The sequence below is a fragment of the Chiloscyllium plagiosum genome, unplaced genomic scaffold (assembly GCF_037043375.1).
Source record: "Chiloscyllium plagiosum isolate Xiang-an unplaced genomic scaffold, Cpla_swu_hap1 HiC_scaffold_13, whole genome shotgun sequence".
NCBI lineage: Eukaryota > Metazoa > Chordata > Chondrichthyes > Orectolobiformes > Hemiscylliidae > Chiloscyllium > Chiloscyllium plagiosum.
Genome location: NW_028270151.1, coordinates 3,702,974 through 3,727,928, shown reverse-complemented (window position 1 = coordinate 3,727,928; position 24,955 = coordinate 3,702,974). Strand labels below are relative to the sequence as shown.

At 45.7% G+C, this 24,955-nt stretch overlaps 1 protein-coding gene across 1 annotated transcript in view; it reads right to left on the bottom strand.

Moving 5' to 3' along the window:
* LOC122556243 (uncharacterized) overlaps window positions 1-24,955 on the bottom strand; it is a 288,957-nt gene that overhangs the window by 104,374 nt on the left and 159,628 nt on the right. The window contains exon 26 of the mRNA XM_043702860.2: window positions 3,595-3,763. Coding sequence (XP_043558795.2) covers window positions 3,595-3,763 — 169 coding nt within the window. The remainder of the gene's footprint in view (window positions 1-3,594; window positions 3,764-24,955) is intronic.

Here is a 24,955-nt window from a genome sequence, read left to right as displayed (position 1 = left end):
TCCTGTGTTGGATTGCAGTTATTTTACAATAAACATTTGGCAGATACTAAGCACAGGAATCCAGTCTTTATGAGCGAGCCGAGACGTTGATTGCCAAAGGATTATTAAATATTGGTCATCATCAAAAAGAGCAATTTTATCCTCAATTAATAGCCACAGATATAAAAATATATAAAAGTTAATGAGATTGTAGTCACCTTCCCAGTCCAGAAGGAATCAGGCCATTCGCAACATTTCTGTACTACCTCAGATCCCTCTGAGGGATAGGATTTATGATTATTTGGAAAAGAATAGCATGATTAAAAGCAGTCACCATGGCTTTGTGAGGGGCAGGACGTGCCTCACAAATCTTATTGAGTACTTTGAGGAGGTGACAAGACAGGTCGATGAAGGCCGAGTAGTGGATGTAGTATATATGGACTTCAGCAAGGCATTTAATAAGGTTCCCCAATGTAGGCTCATTCATAAGTCAGGGGTTATGGGATGCAGGGAGATTTGGCTATCTGGATTCAGAATTGGTTGGCTGACAGAAATCAGAGAGTGGTTGTAGATGGAAAGTATTCTGCCTGGAGGTCAGTGGTGAGGGGTGTCCCTCAGGGCTCTGTTCTTGGGCCTCTGCTTTTTGTAGTTTTTACAAATGAATTGGATGAGGAGGTTGAGGGGTGGGTTAGTAAATTTGCAGATGACACAAAGGTTGAAGGTGTCATCGATAGTATAGAGGGCAACTGCAGGCTGCAGCGTGACATAGACAGGATGCAGAGCTGGGCTGAGAAACGGCAGATGGAATTCAACCTGGATAAATGCGAAGTGATGCATTTTGAAAGTTTGACCTTGAATGCTGAATATAGGATTAAACACAGGATTCTTGGCAGTGTGGAGGGACAGTGGGATCTTGGTGTTCAAGTGCATAGATCCCTCAAAGTTGCCACCCAAGTGGATAGAGTTGTTAAGAAAGCATATAGTGTTTTGGCTTTCATTAACAAGGGGATTGAGTTTAAGAGCCGTGAGGTTTTGCAGCAGTTCCATAAAACCCTGGTGAGACCACACGGAGTATTATGTCCAGTTCTGGTTGGCCTATTATAGGAAGGATAGAGAGGCTTTGGAGAGGGTGCAAAGAAGGTTTACCAGGATGCTGCCTGGACTGGAGGTCTTGTCTTACGAAGAGAGGTTGAATAAGCTCAGACTTAACTCTCTGGAAAGAAGGAGGAAGAGAGGAGACCTGATTGAGGTATACAAGATAATGAGAGGCATGGATCGAGTCAATAACCAGAGACTTTTCCCCAGGGCAGGATTGACTGGCACGAGGGGTCATAGTTTTTAGGTGTTAGGAGTAGGTTAAAGAGAAGGCTTCAGAGGTAGGTTTTTTATGCAGAGAGTTGTGAATGCATGGAATGCTTTGCTAGCTGTGATGGTGGAAGCAGAGTCATTAGGGACATTTAAGCGACTGCTGGACATGCACATGGACAGCAGTGAGTTGAGGGGTGTGTAGGTTAGGTTATTTTATTTTAGATTTTTGAGAAGGTGACTAAGGAGGTCGATGAGGGGAAAGCGGTAGATGTGGTGTATATGGATTTTAGTAAGGCGTTTGATAAGGTTCCCCATGGTAGACTACTGCAAAAAATACGGAGGTATGGCATTGAGGGTGAGTTGGAGGTTTGGATTAGGAGTTGGCTGGCTGGAAGAAGACAGAGTGTAGTAGTTGATGGCAAAGGTTCATCTTGGAGTGCCGTCACTAGCGGTGTTCCACAAGGATCTGTTTTGGGACCATTGCTGTTTGTCATTTTTATAAATGACCTGGAGGAGGGGTTAGAAGGGTGGGTGAGCAAGTTTGCGGATGATATGAAAGTCGGAGGAGTTGTAGACAGTGCGGAAGGATGTGGCAGGTTACAGCGGGATATAGATAAGCTGCAGAACTGGGCAGAAAGGTGGCAAATGGAGTTTAATGTAGCTAAGTGTGAGGTGATTCACTTTGGTAAGAGTAACAAAAAGATGGGGTACTGGGCTAATGGTCGGATACTTGGTAGTGTGGATGAGCAGAGGGATCTTGGTGTCCATGTACACAGATCTTTGAAAGTTGCCACCCAGATAAATAGTGCGGTGAAGAAGGCATATGGCGTACTGGCTTTTATTGGTAGAGGAATTGAGTTCCGGAGCCCTGAGGTCATGTTGCAATTGTATAAGACTCTGGTGCGGCCGCATCTGGAGTATTGTGTGCAGTTTTGGTCGCCATACTATAGGAAGGATGTGGAGGCACTGGAACGGGTGCAGAGGAGGTTTACCAGGATGTTGCCTGGTATGGTAGAAAGATCGTATGAGGAAAGGCTGAGGCACTTGGGGTTGTTTTCATTGGAGAAAAGAAGGTTTAGGGGTGACTTGATAGAGGTGTACAAGATGATTAGGGGTTTAGATAGGGTCGACAGTGAGAATCTTTTTCCACGTATGGAGTCAGCTATTACAAGGGGGCATAGCTTTAAATTAAGGGGGGGTAGGTATAGGACAGATGTTAGGGGTAGGTTCTTTACTCAGCGAGTCGTGAGTTCATGGAATGCCCTGCCAGTAGCAGTGGTGGACTCTCCCTGATTATGGGCATTTAAGCGGGCATTGGATAGGCATATGGAGGATAGTGGGCTAGTGTAGGTTAGGTGGGCTTGGATCGGCGCAACATCGAGGGCCGAAGGGCCTGTACTGCGCTGTATTCTTCTATGTTCTATGTTCTGTGATCTATTAGGATTCATCCTCAGTACAACATCATAGGCTGAAGGGCTTGTTCTGTGCTGTAACTTTCTACATTCTCTGTTCTGAGTTCTAGATGTGGTCAGCTAATTCAGCGTAACGGGGTATCAAACCTTTTATCATCTTTTCTGTGTTCCTTAGTAGCAGAGTCCTCCACAACAGAAGAATGATATTGGTACAACTACAGACTCTCACAAACTCAGCCTGTAGGCTTGCAATGGAAATTTGTTTCATTTTTCAAAACAAAATTTATTTATCTTGAAATTCACCAACAGAAAACAAAGCAAGGGGCAATTAGGTTTCATAAAATATTGATGCTGAATTCCTGAACACCCTTTTATCATTGTCCTAAGCAGGAGTTGGTGCAGATGAAGTGCATTATATTTGGTCTGACCATTCCCATGATCTGGGATGTGTTAATGCAGGTTTACAATCTGACAAGACTGAGTACCAGCAGAAAGAGACCTGGGGTATGGTGAAGAAAATATAAGCTCAAATCTGTCAATAATGATCTGGAAATCTAATGCTGTGCCAAGAGAGAAGTGTGTTTGGTTTTTTCCTAACCTCTTCATCTCTAGAGATGATAGGTTTTTTTACCTTTAAATTTGTTCATTAGCTCTTTTGAATGGTTACTCCTATTACACAAGTGATTTGTAATGTGAAATTAATGAAATAGTTTGTGTTAAATAAGGTAGTTTGAAACAAACACATCTCTAATCAGTATTGGCAACCATTCTATATTTTACCTGAACATACTCAGCTGGTAAGTCAGTGTAGCCCACAGCGGAGTACACTGAATAAAGGGGGTGATAGGCATTTCTAGGACTTGTGAACTTTTTAACATCAAACTGTCAAACGAACCTGGGACACCATCAACTCCTCGAAATCCAGGTACACCACGATTTCCTTTGAGCCCTTGAATACCTAGAGGCCCAAAGCCAGGTGAACCAGGAGGGCCCGTAGCTCCTGGGATACCAGGGTTTCCAGGGACACCCTGTGGACCTCTGTCACCTTTTGGTGAAAATGGTGTCTGTAAGTAAAAGATTTTATAAAATTAACGTTCAATACAGATCATCATTAAATAATATAATGAATGATGATGGCACCAGGTGTGCATTATTGGGATGATGGGATAGTAATGTAAAAACCATCTGATAGCAAAGCTGCAGAAATGGAGGACTACCTGGAGTGTAAATTGTCTTTTATTCAGCAAGTTTAATTGATAACCCCTTCCTCTCAGCATTCCCTGTAAGTGTTTCCAAAGTTTTGAATAACTTCCATTATATGTAGGCAATGGAAAGGAGTAGAAGAATCAATTCATTGAATTTCCAATAAAGGACAGGGGTAATATTCAGAGCTTTAACAATTTTATTGAACTTTTGGAGATTGATTTGAATATCATTTCTGGGCCAGAATCAGACATCACAGTGAAAAAGATCAAAGCAGAACATTCAGCATGACTTTCTCATTATTGTTCTACCTATCAATATTCAAAATGGGCAGCTTAGGCCCCTTTGAGAGACAGGTGAGTGAATAAAGAACACTACAACATAGGTACAGGCCCTTCAGCCCTCCAAGCCTGCGCTGACACATTTTGCCCTTCCATACTAAAACTGCCTTCACTGACAGGATCCTATCCCTCTATTCCCTTCCCAGTCATAGACATAGACATAGACATAGACATAGAACAATACAGCACAGAACAGGCCCTTCGGCCCACGATGTTGTGCCGAATATTTGTCCTAGCTTAAGCACCCATCCATGTACCTACCCAATTGCCACTTAAGGTTCGCCAATGATTCTGACTCTGCCACTCCCACAGGCAGTGCATTCCATGCCCCCAACACTCTCTGTGTAAAGAACCTACACCTGACATCTCCCCTATACCTTCCAGTCTTCACCTTAAATTTATGTCCCCTTGTAACACTCTGTTGTACCCGGGGAAAAAGTTTCTGATTGTCTACTCTATCTATTCCCCTGATTATCTTATACACCTCTATCAAGTCACCCCTCATCCTTCTCCGTTCCAATGAGAAAAGGCCTAGCACGCTCAACCTATCCTTGTACGACCTATTCTCCATTCCAGGCAACATCCTGGTAAATCTTCTCTGCACCCTCTCCAAAGCTTCCACATCTTTCCTAAAGTGAGGCGACCAGAACTGCACACAGTACTCCAAATGTGGCCTAACCAAAGTCCTGTACAGCTGCAACATCACTTCACGACTCTTGAATTCAGTCCCTCTGCTAATGAACGCTAATACACCATAGGCCTTCTTACAAGCTCTATCCACCTGAGTGGCAACATTCAAAGATCTATGAACATAGACCCCAAGATCCCTCTGCTCCTCCACCTCACTAAGAACCCTACCGTTAACCCTGTATTCCGCATTCTTACTTGTCCTTCCAAAATGGACAACCTCACACTTGGCAGGGTTGAACTCCATCTGCCACTCCTCAGCCCAGCTCTGCATCATATCTAAGTCCCTTTGCAGCCGACAACAGCCCTCCTCACTATCCACAACTCCACCAATCTTCGTATCATCTGTAAATTTACTGACCCACCCTTCGACTCCCTCTTCCAAGTCATTAATAAAAATTACAAACAGCAGAGGACCCAGAACTGATCCCTGCGGAACTCCACTTGTAACTGGACTCCAGGCTGAATATTTACCATCTACCACCACTCTCTGACTTCGACCGGTTAGCCAGTTTTCTATCCAACTAGCCAAATTTCCCACTATCCCATGCCTCCTGACTTTCCGCATAAGCCTACCATGGGGAACCTTATCAAATGCCTTACTAAAATCCATGTATACTACATCCACTGCTCTACCCTCATCCACATGCTTGGTCACCTCCTCAAAGAATTCAATCAGACTTGTAAGGCAAGACCTACCCTTCACAAATCCATGCTGGCTGTCCCTAATCAAGCAGTGTCTTTCCAGATACTCATAAATCCTATCCCTCAGTACCCTTTCCATTACTTTGCCTACCACCGAAGTACGACTAACTGGCCTGTAATTCCCGGGGTTATCCCTATTCCCTTTTTTGAACAGGGGCACAACATTCGCCACTCTCCAGTACCCTGGTACCACCCCTGTTGACAGTGAAGACGAAAAGATCATTGCCAACGGCTCTGCAATTTCCTCTCTTGCTTCCCACATAATCCTAGGATATATCCCGTCAGGCCCGGGGGACTTGTCTATCCTCAAGTTATTCAAAATGTCCAACACATCTTCCTTCCTAACAAGTATCTCCTCTAGCTTACCAGTCCATTTCACACTCTCCTCTTCAACAATACGGTCCCTCTCGTTTGTAAATACTGAAGAAAAGTACTCATTCAAGACCTCACTTATCTCTTCCGACTCAATACACGTCCTCCCACTACTGTCCTTGATCGGACCTACCCTCGTTCTCGTCATTCTCATGTTTCTCACATACGCATAAAATGCCTTGGGGTTATCCTTGATCCTATCCGCCAAAGATTTTTCATGCCCTCTCTTAGCTCTCCTAATCCCTTTCTTCAGCTGCCTTCTGGCAATCCTGTATCCCTCCAATGCTCTGTCTGAACCTTGTTTCCTCAACCTTATGTAAGCCCCCTTCTTCCTCTTTACAAGACATTCAACCTCCCTCGTCAACCAAGGTTTCCTCACACGACCATTTCTTTCCTGCCTAACAGGTACATACATATCAAGGACACGTCGTATCTGCTCCTTGAAAAAGTACCACATTTCCACGACACCCTTCCCTGACAGCCTATGTTCCCAACTCATGCTCCTCAGATCCTGTCTTACAGCATCATATTTACCCTTCCCCCAATTGTAAAACCTACCCTGTTGCACGCACCTATCTCTCTCCATAACCAAGGTGAAAGTCACAGAATTGTGGTCACCATCACCAAAATGTTCACCCACTAACAAGCCCATCACTTGTCCCGGTTCATTACCAAGTACCAAATCCAATATGGCCTCCCCTCTGGTCGGGCAATCTACATTTTGAGTTAGAAAAGCTTCCTGTACACACTGCACAAACACCGCCCCATCCAATCTACTTGATCTAAAGAGCTTCCAATCAATGTTTGGGAAGTTGAAATCACTCATGACTACTACCCTGTGGCTTCTGCACCTTTCCAAAATCTGTTTCCCAATCTGTTTCTCCACATCTCCGCTGCTATTGGGGGGCCTATAGTAAACACCCAACAAGGTGACTGCACCTTTCCTATTTCTGACTTCAGCCCATACTACCTCCAAAGGCAGATCCCCCTCGAACTGCCTTTCTGCAGCCGTTATACCATTTCTAATTCGCAATGCCACCCCCCCCCTCCTTTTTTACCACCCTCCCTAATCTTACTGAAACATCTGTAACCAGGAACCTCCAACAACCATTCCTGTCCCTCTTCTATCCACGTTTCCGTGATGGCCACAACATCGTAGTCCCAGGTACCGATCCACGTCTTAAGTTCACCCACCTTATTTCTGATACTCCTTGGATTGAAGTATACACACTTGAGCCCATCTCTGTGTCCGCAAGTACTCCCTGTCAGTGCTACCTTCTCCACAGCCTCCCTACATTCTTGGACATCCTGACAAACAGCTAGCCTACTTGCTGGACTACAAGTCCGGATCCCATGCCCCTGTCATGTATCTGTCCAGGTGCTTCTTGGATGCTGCTATTGTGTCTGCTTCCACCTCCTCCTCGGGCAGCACGTTCCAGGCTCTCACCACTTTTTGTAGGAAAACCCTGCCTCACCCATCTCATTTAAACTTATCCCCCACTTCCAACCCCCAAGCCCACACATTGAATCTGTGTACCCTAGTAATTGACCCTTTTCCCCTGAGAAAAAGCCCCAAATTTCCCACTCTGTCCATGCCATTCACAATCTTATAAACTTCTATCAGGTCGCCCCTCAACTTCCTGTGTTCCAGTGAAACCAAACTCAGTCTATCCTTTCTTCATCGCTAAAATCCCCCATACCAGATAACATGCTGGTAAATCTTTTCTGCACCCTCTCCAAAGCATCTACATCCATTTGGTAGTGTAGTGACCAAAACTGTACACAATATTCCAAGTGTGGCCTAACTAAAGTTCTATAAAATTGCAGCATTACTTGTCTATCTTTATACTCAATGGCCCTTCCAATGAAGGCAAGCATGCCATCGGCCGCTTTTACTACCTTATCTACCTCCACTGCCACCTTCACTGATCTGTGGACCTGTACACCCAGATCCCTCTGCATATCAACACTCCTAAAGGTTCTGCCATTCACCATATAATTTCCACCTGTACTTCATGTTCCAAAATGCATCACATTTATCAGGATTAAACTCCATCTGCCAATTTTCTGCCCACAGCTCGAACTGATCTATATCCTGCTGTATCCTCTGACAATCCTCCCCACTATCTGCAACTCCACCAATTTTTGTATCATCCACAGACTTACTAGTTAGACCAGCTCCATTTTCCTCCAAAACATTTATGTAGATCATGAACAGCAGAGGTCCCAGCACTGATCCCTGTGGAACACCACTAGTCACAGCCCTCCATTCTGAAAAGCATCCTTCCGTCGCTACCCTCTGTCTCCTGTGACTAAGCCAGTTCTGTCTCCATCTTGCCAGCTCACTCCTGATACCATGTGACTTCACCTTTTGTACCAGTCTGCCATAGGGGTCCTTGTCAAAGGCTTTATTAAAGTCCATGGAGACATCAACTGCTTTTCCCTCAATCATCTTTGTCACCTCCTCAAAAAGCTCGATCAAGTTAGTGAGGCACAACCTCCCCTGCACAAAACCATGTTGTCCGTTGTTAATGACTCAGTTTGCTTCTAAATGCATATAGATCTTGTCCCAGAGAATCTTTTCCAATGGTTTCCCTACCACCGACATGAGGCTCACAAGCCTCTAATTGCCTGGATTATCCCTGCTGCCTTTCTTAAACAATGGGACAACATTGACTATTCTCCAGTCCTCTTGGGACCTCACCTGTGGCCAAAGAAGATACAAAGATCTCTGTCAGTGCTCCAGCAATTTGTTCTCTTGCCTCCCTCAATATTCTGGAATAAATCCTATCAGAACCCAGGGACTTACCTACGTTAATACATTTTACAACGAACTACACCTCTCCCATTTTAATAGCAATTTGGCTTAGAAATTCAACACTCCCTTCTCTGAGATCATCCCCCACCAGTCCCTTCTCTTTGGTGAATACTGACACAAGGTATTAGTTTAGGACCTCACTTACCTCTTCTGGATTCACACATAGATTCCCTCCTTAGTCCTTGAGTGGGCCAATCCTTTTCCTGGCTATGCTATTGCTTGTTATGTATATATAAAAAGCCTTGAGATTCTCGTTAATTCTATTTGCTAACGGCTTTCCATGACCCCTTTTAGCATTGCTAATTCCTTTTTTAAGTTCTTTCCTACCTTCCTTATTTAATTCAAGGACTCCATCAGTTCCCATCCTCCTCGGCCTTATGTATGCTTCTTTTTTCTTTTTGAGTAAGCTCATAACATCCCTGGTCATCCAAGGTTTATACAACTTGCCACACCTATCCTTCATTCTCACAGGAATGTGCCCCTCCTGGACTCTTATCAACTGCCATTTGAAATACTCCCACATGTCCAATGTGGATTTACCCTCATACAGTTGCCTCCAATCAAAATTCTCCAATTTCTGCCTAATATTGTTACAGTTTGCCTTCCCCCAATTTAACACCTTCACCCAAATGCCTCTGTAACACATACAGATGGGGGTTCAATGGTGTGAATGGGACCCTGATCCGATTTTGCTGCAGAGGGGACTACAGGAGGTCAGATTGAGAACTTTAGAGATAAATGTTAAATGCATTTTTGTAGGACTACATAAATTTAACTAGTTAACAAAACCTAAAAGGGAGAACTTACCTGTGAACTTCAATATTTTAAATCTCATTTTATGCCAGAAGCACTATCAATTACTGTAAAAAGATTTATTACGGCCAGTTCACCAAAGTCCAAAATGAACAGTACTCTCAATTGGAAACAAATGATCCAGTGTTGTTGATCTAGTGAGATATTGACTGAACTAATAATGTTAGACATTTCACTAATGCAGTAAACCAGGAAGTAGACAGCACTAGACAAATGTCATGATGTAGCTGTTTAAACGGAATATGTCTCATAGTTCAATGGGTCATTAGGAAGAGCCCAATTGAAGAATTAAGTAGAAACTGCAATGAAAATACTAATATTCTGTAAAGCTGAGAATGAATGATGTGAAACTCTTTTCTTTCTAAACCTTCTTTGTCAAATAAACCATGTGGTCATTGTCCAATGTTGACCCAGGTTATCTAGTCAGTGGTGAAATGGAGGTGGGTCATTGTCTTCAAAGCTGCACATTTACCTTTATGTTAACTGCAGCTGGGAGCAATTGATGAAATGTTTTATAAAGCCTGGTAGTTTCTCTAGGGAGAGATAGTCACGACAGTGCTTTACCACCCCTTCCAACTTCATTTTTATTTAGCCTCTTCCTGTTCTCCCTATCCCTCCCTCACCATTGATGGTTTACAGTGCCCTTAATGGGCTTTGCACAGAAATTATTCAATTGGAAACATGGGTGATTTACTAGTGGTGATTGATAGAGAAAAAAGAAACCATGGTGGTTTGGTGATGGGGAAAGAGCTTCTGAATATTAAAAAAAAGCCTTGTGGTGATTGGCAGATTGTCAAAGCCATGGCCACTTTGACATAAATGAAGGAAGGGAACACCTTTCAGGTCCAACAACATTCCAATATTCTAGTAGGTGCTTTTTAAAGTGTTTTACACAACATTTAACTGTTTCCAACTACTTTAAACACTTTCAACTGTTTTCTGGTTACCTTTTAAATGGTTACAATTGGTTTCAAAAGATTTAAGACATTTAAAGTGATTTTAAGTTTGTTTTAAGTAAATTCAACTTTGATTCAAGTGATATCAAGAGGTTTTAGGTGATTGCAACTGGTTTAAATAATTTCATGTGGTTTCAGAGGTCTTACAAGATTCATAATGTTAAATGTGTCCCTTTCCCTTTGGATATTGCCAGACTAGCTGAGTTTCTCCAGTCCATCCTGCTTTTATTTCCAATCTCCAGCATCTGTAGTATTTTTCGTTACTTATTTTACTGCTCACATCTGTTTCAGGTATTTGAAAGAGCTGGATGAGGGGGACAAAGTGAGGCAGGAGAGTGGTGAGGAAGAAACAGAGCTGGGGATGCTAGGGTTGGAGTAAAGGTGGAGGGGGTAAGAGTTGACCCAGATGATGGTGAGGATCATGCTGCTTTAGGGGTAACAGGAATTGTTTGTACTGATTTAAGGGGATGTGCTCCTGGGACAGGTTTTTGTCTCTGAGGAGTACAAACAACAAAGAAAATCACAGCTCAGGAACAGGCCCTTCGGCCCTCCAAGCCTGCGCTGATTTAAATAAATCAATATAAATAACAATGAAAACCAGCTTGTGCAGCAAAATACTGTGGAGGTTGGAAATCTGAAGTAATAAGAGAGAATGCTGGAGAAGCTCAGTAAGTCTAACAGCATCTGTGGAGAAAGAAACACAGTTAATATTTCAAGCCTGATATGATTCCATTCTGAATGCTTCAGCATTTTTGCTTCTAATTAGCCCAAGTTTATATGTTGACCAGTCCTGAAGGACATATCAGCAAGGGTCACATGGAGCTATATTTGATGAACTATAAGTCGTCGCCCACAGCATTGACACTATTAGAACCAGAGATATGGGCCACAACATTTTTTACGGAAGTGCAGATTTTGCTGAAAATTTCTTGCAAGTACCTGCAGTATCCACTGTTCCTTTTGGTGGCACCATGACACATATCCAACATCAATAATTTGGAGATGCCGGTGTTGGACTGGGGTGTATAAAGTTAAAAATCACACAACACCAGATTATAGTCCAACAGGTTTAATTGGAAGCACACTAGCTTTCGGAGTGTCGCTCCTTCATCAGGTGATAGTGGAGGGCTGATAATAGAGGATTGAGCCCTCCACTATCACCTGATGAAGGAGTGATGCTCTGAAAGCTAGTGTGCTTCCAGTTAAACCTGTTGGACTATAACCTTGTGTTGTGTGATTTTTAACTTCATCCAGCATCAAAGTATATTTATAGAATGGCTGTGTTAGCTCAGTTGGCTAAATGTCCGGTTTAAAATACAGAGTGATGCTAACAACGTGGATTCAATTCCTCTCCTGGTTGAGGTTATCATGAAGGACTGTCCTTCTCAAACTCTCCCTTCACCTGAGGCCTGGTGAATCTCGGTTTGGACCATCACCAGTCATAAGGTTATACAGCATGGAAAAGGAGCCTTTGTTCCAACTCTTCCACACTGATTTAAGTATCCTAAGCTGATCTAGTCCATCCATTTACCTGCATTTGGCCCATATCTCTCAAAACTACTTTTATTCATATACTCATCCAGATGCCTTTTAAATGTTGTAATTATACCAGCCTCCACCACTTCCTCTGGCAGCTCATTCCATACACACACCACCCTCTACATGAAAACGTTGCCCCTTAGGTCTCTTTTATATCTTTCCCCTCTCACCCTAAACCTATGTCTTCTAGTTCTGGACTCCCACACCCCAAGTAAAAGTCTATTTATTCTATCCATGCCCCTCATAATTTTGTAAACCTCTATAGGTCACTTCTCAGCCTCCAATGCTCCAGGAAAAAAAAGCCCCAGCCTATTCTGTCTCCCCCTGTAGCTCAAACCCTAGCAACATCCTTGTAAATCTTTTCTGAACCCTTTCAAGTTTCACAACATTTTTCCTATAGCAGGGAGTTCACAACTGAACAAAGTATTCTAAAAGTGGCCTCACCAAAGTCCTTTACAGCCGCAATATGATCTCCCAACTCCTCCACTCAATGCAGTGACCAATGAAGGTAAGCATGCCAAATGCCTTCTTCACCACTCTGCCTACGAATGACTCCACTTTCAAGGAACTTTGTACCCGGTTGACAGCACTCCTCGGGCCCCGCACATTAATGTTTCAGTCCGGTGCTGGTTTGCCTTACCAATATGTAACATCTCACATTCATTTAAATTAAATTTCACCTGCCACTTCATTGTCCATTGGCCTACCTGATCAAGGTCTGGTGGACTCTAGGATAACTTTCTTCACTGTCCACGACACCACCAATTTTAGTGTCATCTGCAAACTTACTAACCATATGTCCCAATTCACATCCAAATCATTTATATAAACGATGAAAAGCAGTTGACCCAGCACTGATTCTTATGGCACACCGTTGGTCACAGACTTCGAGTCAAAAAAAAAACCCAATACCACCACACTCTGTCTCCTACCGTCAAGCCAATTTTGTATGCAATTAGCTGGCTCCCCTCGGATTCCAAATGATACAGAGTCAAGATTAGAGTGGTGCTGGAGAAGCACAGCAGGTCAGATGGGAAGGAAGATTCACAGGTGGGACAGGTCATGAGGACGGTGCTGAGCTGGAAGGTTGGAACTGGGGTAAGGTGGGGGCAGGTGAAATGAGGAAACTGGTGAAATCCACATGATCTGAAAATGTGTTGCTGGAAAAGCGCAGCAGGTCAGGCAGCATCCAAGGAGCAGGAGAATCGACGTTTCAGGCATGAGCCCTTCTTCAGGAATGAGGAAAGTGTGTCCAGCAGGCTAAGATAAAAGGTAGGGAGGAGGGACTTGGGGGAGGGGCGTTGGAAATGCAATAGGTGGAAGGAGGTCAAGGTGAGGGTGATAGGCCGGAGTGGGAGTGGGGGTGGGGGTGGAGAGGTCAGGAAGAAGATTGCAGGTTAGGAAGGCGGTGCTGAGTTCGAGGGATTTGATTGAGACAAGGTGGGGGGAGGGGAAATGAAGAAACTGGAGAAATCTGAGTTCATCCCTTGTGGTTGGAGGGTTCCTAGGTGGAAGATGAGGCGCTCTTCCTCCAATCGTCGTATTGCTATGGTCTGGCGATGGAGGAGTCCAAGGACCTGCATGTCCTTGGTGGAGTGGGAGGGGGAGTTGAAGTGTTGAGCCACGGGATGGTTGGGTTGGTTGGTCCGGGTATCCCAGAGGTGTTCTCTGAAACATTCCGCAAGTAGGCGGCCTGTCTCCCCAGTATAGAGGAGGCCACATCGGGTGCAGCGGATGCAATGTGTGTGGAGGTGCAGGTGAATTTGTGGCGGATATGGAAGGATCCCTTGGGGCCTTGGAGGGAAGTAAGGGGGAGGTGTGGGCGCAAGTTTTGCATTTCTTGCGGTTGCAGGGGAAGGTGCTGGGAGTGGAGGTTGGGTTGGTGGGGGGTGTGGACCTGACAAGGGAGTCACGGAGGGAGTGGTCTTTTTGGAACGCGGATAGGGGAGGGGAGGGAAATACATCCCTGGTGGTGGGGTCTGTTTGGAGGTGGCGGAAATGACAACGGATTATACGCTGTATATGGAGGTTAGTGGGGTGGTAGGTGAGGACCAGTGGGGTTCTGTCCTGGTGGCGATTGGAGGGGCAGGGCTCCAGGGCGGAGGAGCGTTTCAGAGAACACCTCTGGGACACCCAGACCAACCAACCCAACCATCCCGCTCCACTCAACTTCCTCTCCCACTCCACCAGGACATGCTGGACCTTGGACTCCTCTATCGCCAGACCATAGCAACACGACGGTTGGAGGAAGAGCATCTCATCTTCCGCCTAGGAACCCTCCAATCACAAGGGATGAACTCAGATTTCTCCAGTTTCCTCATTTCCCCTCCCCCCACCTTGTCTCAGTCAAATCCCTCGAACTCAGCACCGCCTTCCTAACCTGCAATCTTTTTCCTGACCACTCCGCCACCACCCCCACTCTGGCCTATCACCCTCACCTTGACCTCCTTCCACCTATCGCATTTCCAACACCCCTCCCACAAGTCCCTCCTCCCTACCTTTTATTTTAGCCTGCTGGACACACTTTTCTCATTCCTGAAGAAGGACTCATGCCCGAAACATCGATTCTCCTGTTCCTTGGATGCTGCCTGACCTGCTGCGCTTTTCCAGCAACACATTTTCAGCTCTGATCTCCAGCAGTCCTCACTTTCTGCTCAAAAATCCACATGATGCCTTGGGGTTGAAGTGTTCCGAGGCAGAAGATGAGGCGTTCTTCCTCCAGGCGTCGGGTGGTGAGGGAGCGGCGATGGAGGCGGCCCAGGACCTGCATTTCCTTGGCAGAGTGGGAGGGTGTGTTGAAATGTTGGACCACAGGGCGGTGGGGTTGATTGGGACAGGTGTCCTGGAGATGTTCTCTGAAGTGCTCCGCGAGAAGGCATCCGATCTCCCCAGGGTAGAGGAGACTGCATCGGGAGCAGTGTGTGTGTGTCTGCGCATATGTATGCTATTTTGGGACTCACCCGTCAAAGACAGCAGTAGTCTTACTGTTGGTGTCCAGTCCAGCTGCCCCAGAGAGGAGGAGGGCGCTGATGGGGGGGTGGACGGGTTGGGGGGGGATCATGGGGGATGGGGCGACCGGGTTGGATGGGGTTGGGGGGGTGGATGGGGGCTCGTGCATGGTGTGCTGTTGCCTAGTCTCCTGAACAGGGAGCGGACTTAGCAAGTGCTTGCTGTGTCAATCCCATTGAACTGATTGAGGGTGGGAGGCTTCAGCAATGCTGCAAGTCCCTTACACACAAGTATGTATCTGCTCAGATACAAACCCTGAGACAGAGAGAGGGAGCAAGGTAGGTAGAGCAAGGAAAAAGTTAACTTCAGAAAACTCTGAGCCCCAGAGGAGAGGCATTGAATTGATTAACTGAATAATCAATTATCCGAATGAAATACTGCCCGCCCATCTCGTTCGGATAATCGAAGTTCCTCTGTAGACACTTTTCAACATCACTCTATTTACTTTCCCAAGTTCTCTACCTTCCATGGCCTTGTCCGCAGTATATACTGATGTAAAATATTTGTGTAGTATCTCAGCCACCTCCTGTGGTTGCACACATAGACAGTGTTATTGATCTTTAAGGGACCCCATTCTCTCCCCAGTTACTCTTTTGGTATTAATCTATTTGTAGAATCTCTTCGGATTCTCCTTAACCCTATTTGCCAACGCTAACACGTGCCCCATTTTTGGCTTCCTGATTTCCCTCTTAAGTATACTCCTACTGCCCTTATAGTCTCTACAGATTCATAGAGTCATAGAGATGTACAGCATGGAAACAGACGCTTCGGTCCAACCCGTCCATGCCAATCAGATATCCCAACCCAATCTTGTCCCACCTGCCAGCACCCGGCCCATATCTCTCTAAACTCTTCCTATTCATATACCCACCCAAATGTCTTTTAAATGTTGCAATTGTACCACCTCCACCACTTTCTCTGGCAGCTCATTCCATTCACGTACCACCCTCTGTGTGAAAAAGTTGCCCCTTAGGTCTCTTTTATATCTTTCCCCTCTCACCCTAAACCTCTGCCCTCTAGTTCTGGACTCCCCGATCCCAGGGAAAAGACTTTGTCTATTTATCCTATCCATGCCCCTCATCATTTTGTAAACCTCTATAAGGTCATCCCTCAGCCTCCGACGCTCCAGGGAAAACAGCCCCAGCCCGTTTAGCCTCTCCCTACAGCTCAGATCCTCCAACCCTGGCAACATCCTTGTAAATCTTTTCTGAACTCGTTCAAGTTTCACAACATCTTTCCGATAGGAAGGAGACCAGAATTGCATGCAATATTCCAACAGTGGCCTAACCAATGTCCTGTACAGCCGCAACATGACCTCCCAACTCCTGTACTCAATACTCTGACCAATAAAGGAAAGCATACAGAACACCTTCTTCACTATCCTATCTACCTGCGACTCCACTTTCAAGGAGCAATGAACCTGCACTCCAACCTCTCTTTGTTCAGCAACACTCTCAGTTTCACTTGATCCCAGCTCTCCATACCTGAAATATGCCTCCTTTTTCTTGACCAGAACCTAAATTATTCTTGTTGTTCAGCGTTCCCTACACCTGCCAGCCTTGTCGTTTGCACTAATAGGAATGTACTGTCTCTGATCTGTCAGCTCACTTTTGAAGGCCTCCCACTTTCGAAGGGTACCTTACCTGTGAATATCTGCCCCCAGGAAACTTTTGAAACTGTTAAGTTTGGATCCTCCAATTTAGAACTTTAACTTCTAGATCATGACTATCCTTTTCCATAACAATTCTAAAACTAATGGAATTTCACTTCAGTGATGATGCTGCTCCTTTAATAAGGTTGTGTTGTCCTTGGTTTTTTTGTTTTACAGAGGAATCATAAACCCAGAGACTCTGGGAGGTCTAGGTTTGAAGGGTGCTTGGGCCAATTTGTTTATAGCTAACAGATACTGCCTCAGGCAAAAAAGGTTTTCAAGGTTAAAAAAACTTATACAATGAAAGGGGAGTGGCCAGTTCTCCCAGCCCAACTTTCTCTGAGTTGGTTTGGTTTTAGCAAGTAATCAGTTGTGTGACAGGTCCATGCTGATCTTCCCTCTCTCTGACGTCTCTCCTGTTAGAACCTGTGTGGGAGTTTTCCTTTTTTTTTGCCAATGGGTGTTTATGGGGATTGTTGCAAGTATTTGGAACAGCATCATTAAGTTGAGACAATCTGTTGAGTTTTTGGATAGATAAAATTATTTTGTATTCTGCTCTCTTTTGTTTGTGTTTCATTCACTAATTTCATAGATAAATTCTGTTTTGTTTAAAACTGAATAGTTTGACCAGCTGCATCGCTCCTGGACTACCCACTCTACACTTGCATAAAACAACGAGCAAAGTTAGGGTCCTGGCTACTTTCTTGAAATGTTTTGAGGAGGTCTAGCCTGGTCCATAACATTTGCCTCAAAGTGCTCCCCCATTGACACTCAGTACTTGCCTTGCTTTATTCCCAAGAGAAGGTCAAGTATTGCTCCTTCTCTAGTAGGTATATCCACATCTTGAAAAAGAAAATTTTCTTGGACACACTTAGCAAATTCCCTCCATCCAAACACTACGGCAGTCCACTAAGTTTGAAAAGTTAAACTCCCCTACTATTATAACCTTATTATTCTTACAGATATTTGAAATCTTCCTACATATTTGCTCATCTCTCTTGAACGAAAAAGCAGCCTGTAATTTGGTACAACAATGGTGACTTTGCCTTTACAAAAATGGAGGAAGCTATTTGGTTGCTTGTGACATGCCAAAACTCTGACAACAATTCACCTCATTTTCACTGTATGATTGAATCTATCACCAACACACTCGCGAGAAGAGCAATTTGGATCTTAACCACTTTCAGTGTGACATTAGATTAGATTCCCTACAGTGTGGAAACAGGCCTTTCGGCCCAACAAGCCCACACCGACCCTCCAAAGAGCAACCCACCAGATACATTCCCCTACATTTACCCCTAACACTATGGGCAATTTAGAATGGTCAATCCACCTAACCTGCATATCTTTGGACTGTGGGAGGAAACCGGGGCACCCGGAGGAAACCAGATATGGAGAGAATGTGCAAACTCCACATAGACAGTGGCCTGAGGCAGGAATTGAACCTGGATCTTTGGCACTGTGAGGCAGCAGTGCTAACCACTGAGCCACCATTCCGCCCCACCACATGTTGGTTGTTGTGTTGTTTCTAATTTCTAATAATTTTAAATTGATTCCCTCGATCCTTACTCTTTTTCTCCAGAGAAAAAAGATTCTCTCTTACTACTCTGTCCAAACCCATTATACTTTTGAACATTTATATCAGATCTCCTTTCTACCTTATTGTAGCCAACCTGACTCTATTGTATTCTTGTACCAACCCTGGACAAAAGAGCTGAATTCAAGAGTGATGCATGAGGAATTGATCTTAATACCAAGGTAGCATTTAACCAAATGCAGCTTCAAGGAACACTGAGGACCAGGGAGAAAAACTTTCTGCCTGCTGGTTGGAGTCATGCCAATCACAAAGCAAGCTGGTTATGGATATTGGCAGTCAGTCATCTCAGCTCTCGGAGACCTCTGCAGGACTTCCTCAGAGTAATGACTGAACCACAGTCTGCAGCTTCATTAATAACTTCCCTCCAGCATCAGGTCAGAAATGGGGATGTTTGCTAACTTTTGCACACTGACTTATACTGAACCAGTCTGTGTCCAAATGCAGGAAGATGTGGACCAATTTAGGCCTGGGCTGATAGGTGTCAGTTAAAGTATTTGTGCCACATAAGTGCCAGTCAATGTTATTTCCATCTGTACCTATTATGGATACAAAGGCAGGTCGGATGCTGGGAATTCAGCAACAGTAACTCACCTCCTCACTCCTCAAAGCCTGTCCACCATCTACAAGGCACAAGTCAGTTGGGTGGAGATAGTGAGGTGCAGATGCTGGAAAGTCAGAGTCGATAAAGTGTGGAGCTGGAAAAGTTACAGCAGGTGATGGAACACTCCTAATTTGTCGAGATGGGTGCAGCTCCAACAATACTTAAGAAGCTTGACACCATGCAAGACAAAGCAAAAGTGAGAACTGCAGATGCTGGAAACCAAAGTTTAGATCAGAGTGGTGCTGGAAAACCACAACAGGTCAGGCAGCATCCAAGGAGCAGGAAAATTGACATTTTGGGCAAAAGCCCTTCATCAGGAATAGAGCTCAAAATGTCAATTTTCCTGCTCCTCGGATGCTGCCTGACCTGCTGTGGTTTTCCAGCACCACTCTGATCTAAACCACGCAAGATAAAGCAGCCCACTGGAGCACTTATTCATAAACATTCAGTCTTTCCATCACCAGTATATAGTGGCAGCAATGTGTAACATCTATTAGCTGCACTGCAAGTACTTGGCAGTTCATCATTTGCTACATCTTCCAAATGTGTGGCCTCTACCACTGAAAAGGAGAAGAACAGCAGATACATGCATTGCAAAGTTGGGTAGAGTATTTGAGGATTTGAAGGCAGGATGGTAGAATTTGATGTTTGTAAAATGATAGAGGGAATGAGTGTGTGGTCCCTTTAAAAGATGATTTTTTTTTCAATGCTTAGAGATTTAAAAATGAGTGTCTGTGGGCAGCAGCTTGCCAATTGCAGGCGCTTGAATGGAAACACTTGTCTTAAAAAGATTATACTGTTAGCAGGCAAAGCATCATTTTTATGATGATTTAAATTTAGCCAATTAATTCAACCAGGCATTTGGAGACTGAAGACCAATTACATTTAAATCTGATGGTTTTGACAATCTAGAACCAATCCTATTGTAAGAAATTAATCGGTCATCAAGAGTATAAAAAAAATTGGCAGAGAGCAAACAGCCATCTGAACAGGTTAGCTCTCAGAGAAACCAGCACCTGACTAAAGGTACAGTGGCACTGTTAGCTCAAATTCCTGACACAAGAATTTGATGGAGAGAGACATTCCTGAAAGAAGATCATTTTGGAGATCATCAGAGCATTTTGGAAGCTGATTCCTGGCTATAATTTTGAGAGGAGAAAGTGAGGACTGCAGATGCTGGAGATCAGAGCTGAAAATGTGTTGCTGGAAAAGCGCAGCAGGTCAGGCAGCATCCCAGGAGCAGGAAAATCGACGTTTCGGGCATGAGCCCTTCTTCAGGAATGAGGAGAGTGTGCCAAGCAGGCTAAGATAAAAGGTAGGGAGGAGCGACTTGGGGGAGGGGCGTTGGAAATGCAATAGGTGGAAGGAGGTTAAAGTGAGGGTGATAGGCCGGAGTGGGGATGGGGGTGGAGAGGTCAGGAAGAAGATTGCAGGTTAGGAAGGTGGTGCTGAGTTCGAGGGTTGGGACTGAGACAAGGTGGGGGGAGGGGAAATGAAGAAACTGGAGAAATCTGAGTTCATCCCTTGTGATTGGAGGGTTCCAAGGTGGAAGATGAGGCGCTCTTCCTCCAGGCGTCGTGTTGCTATGGTCTGGCGATGGAGGAGTCCAAGGACCTGCATGTCCTTGGTGGAGTGGGAGGGGGAGTTGAAGTGTTGAGCCACGTGGTGGTTGGGTTGGTTGTCCGGGTGTCCCAGAGGTGTTCTCTGAAACGTTTCGCAAGTAGGGGGCCTGTCTCTCCAATATAGAGGAGGCCTCATCGAGTTCAGCACCTGCCTATGGAACCGACTGACCCCATACGGACTCCGGACTACGTTCAGACCCACATCTGCTTCCTCAGCACCTGCCTACGGAACCGACTGACTCCGCATGGACTACGGACTATGTTCAGACCTCTCTACAAGGATTTCAGTGAGTCCCTCTCTCACTGCACACGCCAGGTCATCTCCTCTGCCTAGAAGCTCTTCAGCCTCGTCCTGAAACAGACTCGCTACCACAGCCACATCTCCTTCCTCAGCACCTGCCTACGGAACCGACTGACCCCGCACGGACTCCGGCCTACGTTCAGACCAACAAAATTTGGACCCAACCAGTACCTACAACAAATCCGAAGCCTCCAGCAACAGGCCTCCCTCCGGATCCTCTGCTCCACGCTTGCAGCCATGCGCTGCTATCTACATTCCTTGCAATTAGCTCTACCCCAGCTCAGGACAACACTCTCACAGACCTGCAAAGGACTCCTACTGTTCTTCATCCACAGAAGAATCCATACGCTAAACAAACAGTTCTTCCTAGCCATATCGGAAATTAAAGACAGTAAGTACCAAAAGCTTTCATGTACTTACCCCCACACTCTGGGTTCCTCAACTGTTCCAGAATCTTCCATCGGCCTCCGAAATCACTCGGGCGCCATTAACCACTAGGCCGCTGCAGCGCCTGTGGCAGCAACCGCAGCCGTGAACCGTGACGTCACTTCCGCCCCCCCGACCTTGCAGCCTCCGCGATCGCCGCCCAGACAACCGCCTCCACGATCGTCAGGAAGACCATCGCCGACAAATTCACGGCCTCCACAGGGTCCATGGCTATCGGGAACAACACCGTTTCTGCCATCGCCGCAGCCACTTCCACCCCCAGTGACATCACTCACCTGCACAATGACCACGCCACATGCGTCTCCGCCCCCACGCCGATCTCCGTCCGCACGCCTAACCCTGCCTCCACGCCAATCTCCGTTCGCACTCCTAACCCAGCCCCCACGCCGAACCCCACCCCCACCCCGATCTCCATCCCCACCCCCACTTCGGATTTGTTGTAGGTACTGGTTGGGTCCAAATTTTGTTGGTCTGAACATAGGCCGGAGTCCGTGCGGGGTCAGTCGGTTCCGTAGGCAGGTGCTGAGGAAGGAGATGTGGCTGTGGTAGCGAGTCTGTTTGAGGACGTGGCTGAAGAGCTTCTGGGCAGAGGAGATGACCTGGCGTGTGCAGTGAGAGAGGGACTCACTGAAATCCTTGTAGAGAGGTCTGAACATAGTCCGTAGTCCATGCGGAGTCAGTCGGTTCCGTAGGCAGGTGCTGAGGAAGCAGATGTGGGTCTGAACGTAGTCCGGAGTCCGTGTGGGATCAGTCGGTTCCGTAGGCAGGTGCTGAACTCGATGAGGCCTCCTGTATGTTGGAGAGACAGGCCCCCTACTTGCGGAACATTTCAGAAAACACCTCTGGGACACCCGGACCAACCAACCCAACCACCCCATGGCTCAACACTTCAACTCCCCCTCCCACTCCACCAAGAACATGCAGGTCCTTGGACTCCTCCATCGCCAGACCATAGCAACATGACGGCTGGAGGAAGAGCACCTCATCTTCCGCCCTGGAACCCTCCAACCACAAGGGATGAACTCAGATTTCTCCAGTTTCCTCATTTTCCCTCCCCCCACCTTGTCTTAGTCCCAACCCTCGAACTCAGAACCACCTTCCTAACCTGCAATCTTCTTCCTGACCTCTCTGCCCCCACCCCCACTCCAGCCTATCACCCTCACCTTAACCTCCTTCCACCTATCGCATTTCCAACGCCCCTCCCCCAAGTCCCTTCTCCCTACCTTTTATCTTAGCCTGCTTGGCACACTTGCCTCATTCCTGAAGAAGGACTCATGCCCGAAACGTCGATTCTCCTGCTCCTTGGATGCTGCCTGACCTGCTGCGCTTTTCCAGCAACACATTTTCAGCTGTAATTTTGAGAGACTAAGTTCCAATTTTTTATTGTATGCTATATGAGTGGGACTTGTATTTATGAAATCTGGTGATGGAGGAGTCCAAGGACCTGCATGTCCTTGGTGGAGTGGGAGGGGGAGTTGAAGTGTTGAGCCACAGGGTGGTTGGGTTGGTTGGTCCGGGTGTCCCAGAGGTGTCATGAAGAAGTAGATCAGGCTACTTTGAGTGTCTCCAAATTGGTACCAGAAGCATAGAGACAATGGTTCAGAAAAGTAGGGAAGAAACCAGGCCAGGCTTATATTGAGTTTGAATGAATTAAACAGAGCAACTTCTTTAGATGGGTCAGTCGGTTCCGTAGGAAGGTGCTGAACCCGATGAGGCCTCCTCTATATTGGAGAGACAGGCCCCCTACTTGCGTTACAGATACAAAGGACACATGAGGATCTTCGAGAGGTTATTCTGCTGGAGGAGTTCAAAAACTCCCTTCCAGAAATGATCAGAACTCATGTTGAGGAACTGAAAGCTAAAACAGTGAGAAGAGCTGCAGAGATGGTGGAGGACATGCATTATTGCATACATAAAAATCTAGCTTCTGACAGCAAGTTCATTCCGTGAGGAATAGAAACTGGGAAGGAGGGAGATCCTTCACTGAACAAGAAAAAGTAGATCACGCTGGGAACAGATTTGCCCATGTGAGAAAGGAAACCCAAGAGGATGGAAAAGAGGTGAAAGATGTCAGGTGTTTTCACTGCCATAAGGTGGGACACAGAAAGGCAATGCTGGTGGTTTGAGAGAGGCTCTGGGAAAAAGGATGTGGTTAAAGAGGCTAAACCAGTGGGATAATTTGAAGTAATGAAAGAAATCCCAAGAGACGTCAAGGAGCTGCAGGAGTGTGCACAGCAGGCCAGAGGCTGGATAGTAAGGTAGGGCACATCTTTTCAAAGCCTTCATCTCTGTGGGTAAGATTTACTCAGGAAGAATAGGGGGAGAAGTGAAGAAGTTAAAATATTGAGAGATATGGGAGGTGATCAGTCTGAAATGGTAAGAGATGAAAATATTTGCTCTCCTTCTGAAATGTTGCCTGAGAGAGTGATAATCTGTGGAGTAAGTGGAGAGACAGTTGGTGTTCTCCTGTGTAAGATAAAGCTAAAAAGTCCAATCAAGGCTAGGGAAGTGACAGTGGGTGTGATTGAAAGAGTGGCTATTCCAGGAATACAGTTTATTCTTGGAAACAATACAGCTCGATCAAAGTTGGGGATGATGCCCATTGTCCCATAGAACAGAATTCCATTAGAATCCCTACAGTGTGGAAGCAGGCCATTTGGCCCATCAAGTCCACACCAACCCTCTGAACAGCACCCCACCCAGACCCACTCCCTGACTCCTGTATTTCCCATGGCTAATCCACTTGGCCTGCACATTCCTAGATACTATGGGCAACTTACCATGGCTAATTCACCTAATCTGCACATCTTTGGACATTGGGAGGAAGCGAGAACACCCAGAGGAAACCCACGCAGACACAGAGAATGTGTATAAACTCCACACAGACAGTCATGAGAGGTTGGATTCGAACCTGGTCCCTGTTCTGTGAAGTAGCAGTGCTAACCACTGAGCCACAAACCCTCTTTGTAATGGAGAAGCTTAAGGAAAACCGGAACTTTGTGTATGCTTCCTTTTTCTTTTTGTCTAAACTTTCAATATCTTGTATATATATTTGGAAAGGTAAGGACTGATTAGGGATAGCCAGCATGGTTTTGTGCATGGGAGGTCATGTCTCACAAACTTGATTGAGTTCTTTAAAGAAGCAACAACGAGGATTGATGAGGACAGAGCGGTAGACTTGATCTATATGGACTTCAGTAAGGTGTTCGACAAGGTTCCTCATGGGAGACTGGTTATCAAAGTTAGATCTCATGGAATACAGGGAGAACTAACCATTTGGATACAGAACTGGCTCAAAGGTAGAAGATAGAGGGTGGTGTTGGAGGGTTGCATTTCAGAACAGAGGCCTGTGACCAGCAGAGTGCCACAAGGATCACTGCTAGGTCTACTGCTTTCCGTCATTTGTATCGATGATTTGGATGTGAGCATAAGAGGTATAGTTAGTAATTTGCAGATGACACCAAATTTGGAGATGTAGTGACAGGTCGATAGGATAGTGAAGGCGGCATTTGGTATGCTTTCCTTTATTGGTCAGAGCACTGAGTACAGGAGTTAGGAGGTCATGTTGTGATTGTACAGGACATTGGTTAGGCC